Source organism: Cucurbita moschata, unplaced genomic scaffold, assembly GCF_002738365.1.
Source record: "Cucurbita moschata cultivar Rifu unplaced genomic scaffold, Cmos_1.0 Cmo_Scf00010, whole genome shotgun sequence".
Lineage (NCBI taxonomy): Eukaryota > Viridiplantae > Streptophyta > Magnoliopsida > Cucurbitales > Cucurbitaceae > Cucurbita > Cucurbita moschata.
In genome coordinates, this window is record NW_019268526.1 from 163,768 (window position 1) to 171,693 (window position 7,926).

A 7,926-nucleotide genomic window follows, 5' to 3' on the forward strand; every position below is an offset into this window, starting at 1 on the left:
AAAAAAAAAAAAAAAAAAAAAAAATTCTATTTTTTTAGCTTTGATGAGAGATAAAATTTTCTTTGCAAATTCTTGTATTTAGAACTTGCATGCTAGAGTCATTTAAGTGATATTGATCAAACCTCTTGTGGAGTGATTCAAATCACGAGCTTAGAAACGGGTTTGTTTTACTCTTGGCGATCAGAGGTCTAGACTTGAGAGCCCCAAATATTGAATTAGCCTTGAGAAGTTGGTCTTGAGCATCTTGGAAACATGAGTTGAAATCTAAACCACCTAGATGCCATAAGAACCTAGTAAACCTCGACGAAAAGGATTACTAAGAAAGCTTAACAGGCTTAATAGTAATGCGAACGGTGTCACGAAAACCTCGAGGACTACTCGAGTATTTCTTTTGCGTGCAAAAAGGGGTTAAAGGTGACCTCGTGATTCTGTAAACAAGTATTGAGTAGGAACTTAAGACTACACGAGTGGTTAATTCTTTTATTGTGTATAGAAATAGGTCAAGACTAACGTTTCGATCCCGTAAATCGGTATTGGAAATAGACTTGGGATTACACATGTAGTTGTTAGGATGTGTGTTTCTAATGTAGGGATGAGTCAAAGGTTAAGCTCACGACACCGTAAGTTCTGAAACGGGAATTGGGACTACCCAAATAGTTCACTCATAATCGTTGCTCCAAGAGTTTTCAAGGCCTCAAAATTTGTGTGGGGGAAAACATAACACTAATCAATTCAAATCGGGAATAATCTAATGTTTTAAATAGAATATAATTCAATTAGTTTTAAACAATTACACATTTATTACAAGGCTTTAAGACACGACTCCGGGTATGAATTACTTAGATTTCCATTCTTAAACACAAAAACAAAGTTCAAAGATGAATTTGAGCCCAAAAGTCATGTCTGGGTCAATCTTGACAAAGTTGCGAAAGGGAGGCACACCTTCAAAAGGCAATATTAAATGCACCAAATTAAGTTTTGTGATGTTTTATTAAATACACTCAAGTTTCAAGCCAGAGTTGAGTTTTTCAATTTATTCTTTTCAAATTAAACTTCCAAAATTTTATTAAGAATTTTAGAGGTGAATTTAAAGATTGTGAAAAAGAGAGTATTGAGAAAAATCTCAAAAACTCCCATATATATATATAATAATAATAATAATAAATCAGAAAAGTGATCAAATTCAACTGAAGGGATATTTTAGTTATTATGTGCCTAGCTTATTATGGAACCTATACTAAATAAAATAATGGAGTTAATTAGCAAAAAATAAAAGAAAGAAAGAAATTGAAAGAAAAATAAAGGATATGGGAGAAAAGGAAACCGAGGATAGAAAGAGAAGTAACTATTAGACACATTCTTATTCAACCTCGAAGAGTCCGATTCTAGCTAGGTTTTCTTTACCAAATCTTCACAGAATCTTGTGGAGGAGCACTTTGGACTCTTGAATCGTCCAAGACAATCAAGAATCATGGAAGAACATGTAGGTTTTCTAACTTTTTAGTTTCGGTACTTTAAAAGATCCATGAGATTATTTGGGAGTTTTGGTATGAGTTCTTTGATATGTTGATCTATAAGTGGTGCTATGCAAGATTTATGAAGAAACTTTGAAAAGATTCAAGCCGAAAGCTGGAGTATCGGTGGAGCCTCATGTTACGGTAAGAACATGTAACCGTCCAATTTTAGTTGTGAATATATTTGTATGTGGTTGATTTAAAATTATAAGAAAAATGTCTTTTTATAGACGGAGTAAAACTCTAAGATTTTGGTGAATGAACCAAGCCTATTTGAGTTTTTATGAGAAGTTATGACTCTAACAATTCGGTTTTGAGAAAAAAACAATAGCATTTAATCTCGCCGAAAATCATGCGATTTTCAGTTAGGCATTTATGTCACAACCCGATTTTCGAGGCTTCGAAAAATGAAATTGTGACTAAAAAGATGAAATCGAAAACAAACAAAAAGAAAAGAAAATAAAATAAAAAGAAGAGTGAAATAAAAAGATGAAAATCAAATAAAATTAAAATATTTCAAAAGATGATTTAAGTTTACAAAAAGGAAATAAAATACAAATATAAAAGAAATTCGCTAAAGACTCCAAAAGACCGAAAAGGGACTGACGCTCCGGAACGACCCCCTCTGTGACCGCATAGCTCTCGAACGCTCCTCCACCTCGACCGGCACCTGACAACAAACTAGAAAGGAATGAGTATAAAAATTATACTCAGTAAACCACCTACTTGTAGGCTCTCTTCGCATCTTCGTTTAACAGAATTCCCACGGTTTCCTACTTCGGTTCTAGGACATTTGGTTCTAATCTTAGTCCCTTGGGGCTTGCCCCTTGGGTTTCACCGGTTCGTCGTCCTTTCATTAAATGCCTAGGGGTTTCTTACGTCAAGCTAATATGGTTGGTATCTCTCTATGAGGCGCTACCTCTACATGGCTATCTGGGACTACATGGTACCTAGCCTAGGGGTGTGCTGAATACCCCTACGCCCATATAGTCCCCCTATGGGGGGCGCGACCCAACCCGTTCCCATGCAACTAATGGGCTGTACGACGTGGTGACACATTTCTCATGCGAAATGGCTAAGAGCAGTAAGGACTGATTAGGGACCCTTGGTCCTCCCATGAAGCTATAGATACCGTTCTCACGCTAGCAATCTATGAACACTCCGAGGTACTTTCTTGCCGTGGTGAACCGCTAAGTTCCTAGGGGAAAATTAAGTCTAGCTGGAGCGACATATCACTCCTAACAGTAATTTCCTAAACTTATCATAGAAATGGACCCTAGCAATTAACAAAGTGCGTATGCAATCCTCTTCTAACATCATACTATATAATTCATGCAAACTAGGCATATCGGCTCAACGGGGTGATGACCTCCATCAAGCACCTAGAGCACGAAGTTCGCGCTCAATGGGGCGAAATCCTCCATCAAGCACCCGGATCACGGAATACACAATTCCATCATAAATTAAACGCATGGATACATACAATGAAAGCTTAAAGCATACAGCAATACTCATGTAATTTTCACCCAATACAATCATAACAGTTAATCTGTCCAATAATTTACATGGAGAGCTAATCTGAAACAAAACTACTAGCATGCATGCAATCCAAGCGAATCCTACAAGTATTTCTTCCTAAATACCGGGTGGTGACTTACCTGGTTGATGCGTGCCCTTTTTGCTAGCGTTTCTTTGCCCGTGAGGTGTCCAAAAATACTGATTTCTTTAAATTAGGTCCTTATTCACGTAAAAACAGTATTAGAACTGGAATCGGGACAAAAATCGGGCAAACAAAAAGCAACGGGCCACATTCGCCGTTCCAGGTGCCAGCAGCGCGCTCGGAGTGTATGGTCACGCGCGCGGGAAGGCGCCAGTCGCAGGTTGCAAGCGCGCCCGCTTCCGCGTAGTCGATGGGGTCGGCCGGTCAGGTCCGGTCCAGTCGGCTCGGCTCGCATTTGTGGTTCGGCCCGGCCCGCAAGCGACACGTGTCGTCACCTCGCTGGAGCTGCGTTGCTCCAGCCGGCGGTCGACGCATGTCCGGCGACTGTCGCCGCCCTCCGCCGCTTGCCGGCCGACCCCCCTTCTTTTATTTTTTTCTTTCTTTCTTTCTTTCTTTCTTTCTTTCTTCTCTGTCCTCTGAAATCCGTAACACCGGTCCACTTTCCGATTTTCATATCTTTTGATTCATCGACAAAGTTCGGATCGATATTATTTCTTCGACAAAGTTCTAGATCGTGTTACGGGCTATGTCCTAGTATTTTTTTGTAATTTTTTGCTTGACTACTGGACGAGTTAAGAGCGTCGGAAGTTCGCTCACCATTTTAGGAACCAAACTTTTTCACAGATCATGCGTAGAGTTGTTCCTAGATGAATATATCAAGATTTCAGATCTTGATACACAAAGGAAAACCGTAGATTTGAGAAAACGTTCAAGATTCTTATCTTGAGGGTTTTCCGATTTCTTGATGAAAAATGGGACTCCGGCCACCCATATTCTCTTTTCCCTTCCAAGAAAGTCTCCCTGCATCATGATCTTCACCGGAATAAACTCCGACGGTAGTTTTCGGTGAGTCTTCCAGCGGTTCATCCTTTCTCCTCTGTCTAGATTCTCTCTATCCCTTTCTCTCACTATTTCTCTTTTGCAGGACTCTAGATCTGGATGGGGTTTCATTTGGACCCCTTAATGGTTGGAGGGGCAAACTTACCTATTTGCCCCTCTCTCGACTTTTCTTCTTTTTTTTCTTTTTTCTTTTTCCATTTCTCTTTCTTCGGGTATTACCACTACAACAAATGATAGATACGATAGCTTACGAAAAATGCTATCATAGACTTTTTATAGCGTTTTTCGTATGTCGTGACAGACCATGTTATTAAAAGTCAGAGACTTTTTATAGCATTTTTTAGAGCTATAATAGATGCTATAATAGAATGACGTTTGATAGCATTTTTTTATAGCTATAATAGATGCTATAATAGAGTATAAATTTATAGCTTATAAACGTTGCTACAAAAATATTTTATAGCGTTTTATTGAAGCTATATATAACTTTAAATTAATGCTATAATAAAATTAATTATTCATTTATAATCATTATAGTTACCATAATCAAATTTTAACAACATTTTTTAATAAAATTTAATTCAAATACTAAATAAACACATAAGATACTCATAGCATATTAAATACCATGACTTCCGTTCATAATTGAGATTTCATAATCTATTTCCATTACAAGAGTAGTATTCCATCATTTCCTAAAATAAAGTTATACAAACTATACAAGATAAAATATTCTCCACTACTTGCAATGATTTTCAAGGAACCGTTATCATGTCACGACTTTGAAGTGCAAGTCCTCTATCCCAAAATCATCTATTGACAGAAAAAAAAATAATAGGCAACCTGAACCAACTCTAGATACAACTATTCTGGACTATTCAACATTAGCAACAAAGAGACGATCCCCTAATAGGACAGCAGTTGACCCGACATCTTTCTGCTGGCCTCTATCTTCTTTAATATAGTTTGCATGTTTAAAAACCTCTGCTGCAAAATAAGTATTTGCTTAGTTTATGCTCCACTTGTCAGGCAACAGGAAAATATGAAATCATAGGCACAAATTATAACTTCTTACTAATAGCTGTCTTTGTGTCTTTGATAAAGGCCCGATGGCTACTTTGGTTATTGAAAAGATTGCGCTTAAGGTATCCAGTTGTTCTTGACCCAAGTACATCAATGTGTCTATTAAACTGGAGAAAAGAAGGAGCGTCCATGCATCACACTGGAAAGCTATCATATCGAGTAACATCATCTCCGATATTTCCAGAATTACCATTAATGTTAAAACAAACAAAAAGTAACTTATCATTCTTCCATCACAGGTATCATCATTCTAAATTATAGAACAACACAACAATAATGATCAACAAAGAGTAAAAGGAGAAACATAAAAAGAAAAGGAAAAGTAACCTGCTCATAAGCGGAGAAGAAGATCCATTCAGGAAAATTATCCCCACATAATTTCTTTAAATCATCTCTACTAAGAAATTATGACAAGACAATGATTGCATCCTTACCGATGATGATGAAGCAAGGTCTTCTATATTGAGTAGTTTTGCAAGTCTAAAGTCCCCTGTGCAGAAATTCAAGATATTAGAAGAAATAACTAGTAAAGAAATTCCATCCGGTAAAAAATGGAAGCCATCGTACCAAGCTGGACATCATTGCTCTTTGCAAGAAACATATTGAAACACTAGAATAGAAGAAAATTTGAAAAAACAAAAAAATCAAGAACCATTAATGAGTTGGGTATGTTAATACATTATAGGTACCTTAAGATCTTTTTGTAGCACCCGATTGGAGTGTAGATAAACTACAGCTCAGCTAGTAACAACTATGCCAACTATTTGCAAACTTTCTGAGATAAAAAAAATTGACAATTAGAAAAAGATAATCACAGTTACAAACTTACTCAAGAAAGTATGTTCCTCTGACATTTTCTATCAATTCAGACCTGCTCAACAAAAGAAAACACGGCATAGGATTAGGCTTGAGTTTTCTTCCCATCCCTTTGTCCTCTTCACTACATCTGAAAAACTAGTTTATCGATTCAATCCATATTGAACTTCCACAAAATGTTCTAACTTTTGTTCTTCACTTAGTTATAATTCTTTGGAGGGAAAATTGAAACACATTGTTATAAAGGTGGCCTATTTTTTTTATTCAATCTAAAAATAAACAACCATTGAAGGTCATAAATGAAGCAAACTCCAAAAGGATGGAAAATTTAAATAAACATCACTTACATGTCTCCACCTTCTATTCACAGTAGCAAGTTACAATGCATATATAATCCCCCTACACAAACGGCCTTTTTACCAGATCAGTGAGGGTAACAACTATGAGAAGGAGAAAAGGAAGAAAGGAAATAGAAGACTTTGTAGCCTCATGAATAGGTGTAGTTTCATTCTGATACTAATCACCGACAACACGCTTTCTAGGGGGCACCATGTGCTTCCACTCCTCAGTGTTATCGCTTTAATCATGCATACATTCCGAGTTTAGTTCAATGCGTTCTTCTAGATTAAGCATATTTAAACTCCAATTAATCAATCTAATCATACAGACAAATTTCTCCCAAATGCCCCAAATGCCTGAAATTTAGGGGTATGAATAAATAATTGATATAACTAAATAATGAAGTCTTTTAAAATGAAATAGTTCAGTAAGAAATAATACCACTTTAATTTGGTCCTCTAATCGGAGGAAGTAGTACATTCAATAGTTTAAGTTCATCCTCTTGTTCTACCATAATATTACAGCATCACTCAAGTAGCAGAAAATGAAAGCGAGAAAGATGACAAATTAGACCAATTAAGAGAAACAAAGTGTTTAAATTTGTCAAAAGTATAGTTTTAGAACTTCAATTAGTAAGGATGATATGTTGATATATTGAAACAAACATGGGAAAAACCATGCCCACAAAATTGGAAGATCTATTAAAGTATAACTCACAAAGTTGAAAAGAGCCTTAGCTCCCCAAGTTGGTGCCATGAGTGAAACAAATTCTACAAGGAAAATAAACAACAACAAAATTATGTGAGAATTACCCCCTGAATTTAACTAAATCTCTTAAATTAATCAAAATGCTAGAAATCAAAAGCATCATCTCCAAAACTGAATATCCAAATTAATTGAGAAAATGCAGGGACCGAAACAGAGAGAACCAAACATCAAAACATAGAGAAACCTAAACCCTAGAACAAAAAGGAAGAAGTATCAATCCAAATGTTTAAGAAATGAGAAACCTAGATGCAAATCCACTGTGCTCATTCTCGTTTTAAAATGTAGGGTATTATGTACTCCTCCTTTAGGGCACAAATATTAAACTATGCTCAATAGATTAAACAGACATGTGAATGCTAACCTCGATTAAGAGCTTTTTCATTTGGCCCAAATCAGTGACATTGACATGAGGATAGAGCAAAGACGAAGTTGGATGCCCGACAAAAATGGAATACAAAAGGAAGAAAGAGATGAAATACATGGGTTATAACTCCAAATCCATAGATTATGGAAAAATGGAGCATAAGGGGAAGAGAGGAAATTGAGAGAAAAAAAAAATCTAGCCTCGGCCTGTAAATTACGACAAAAAGAAGGGAGGAAGAGAGAGAAAATAAAGAGCTCACTATTTTAAAAAATATATCTAGCTTTTTTTTTATTATTATTATTTTATTTTGTGTCAGCTTTTTTTATTTATTTTGTGTCCCCCTTTTTTTTTATCATTTTTTTATAGCATGTTTTAGTAAATGCTATCTTCAAAAGCTATAGAAAGGGTAATTTGTTGTAGTGTACAATTTATTTCATATTCAAAACTATTCCCCTAACCCTTTAAATTTCTCTATGCTCAAA

General features: G+C 36.0%; 1 protein-coding gene across 20 annotated transcripts; it reads right to left on the reverse strand.

Annotated features, from left to right (window-relative positions):
* Positions 1-4,746: 4,746 nt before the first annotated feature.
* Positions 4,747-7,644, reverse strand: LOC111448237 (probable protein phosphatase 2C 11). Of its 20 annotated transcripts, none has more exons than XR_002711401.1 (7): positions 7,442-7,644; positions 7,030-7,082; positions 6,321-6,372; positions 6,010-6,028; positions 5,847-5,932; positions 5,150-5,647; positions 4,747-5,061 (listed from the first exon to the last, which is right to left on the reverse strand). XR_002711401.1 is itself a non-coding variant. In XM_023087713.1 (5 exons), exons 2-5 carry the CDS (start codon positions 6,009-6,011, stop codon positions 4,949-4,951), a joined length of 306 nt encoding a protein of 101 aa, XP_022943481.1. In that variant the 5' UTR covers positions 6,012-6,028; positions 6,321-7,019; the 3' UTR covers positions 4,747-4,948. The 20 variants fall into 20 exon arrangements, 2 of the variants coding, with proteins under 2 accessions (XP_022943481.1, XP_022943480.1); XR_002711399.1 differs by lacking the exon at positions 6,010-6,028 and adding an exon at positions 6,029-6,097; XR_002711396.1 differs by lacking the exon at positions 6,010-6,028 and adding an exon at positions 6,029-6,103.
* Positions 7,645-7,926: the final 282 nt, after the last annotated feature.

Bases quoted from the DNA above. Each gene is read 5' to 3' on its own strand.
- LOC111448237 (XM_023087712.1), bottom strand. From the start codon at position 6,011: ATGTCAGAGGAACATACTTTCTTGA. The intron at 5,648-5,986 runs GTAAGTTTGTAA...ATTTCTGCACAG, and splicing joins AGAGGAACATACTTTCTTGA to GGGACTTTAGACTTGCAAAA. The intron at 5,062-5,149 runs GTAAGAAGTTAT...CTTATTTTGCAG, and splicing joins AGACACAAAGACAGCTATTA to CAGAGGTTTTTAAACATGCA.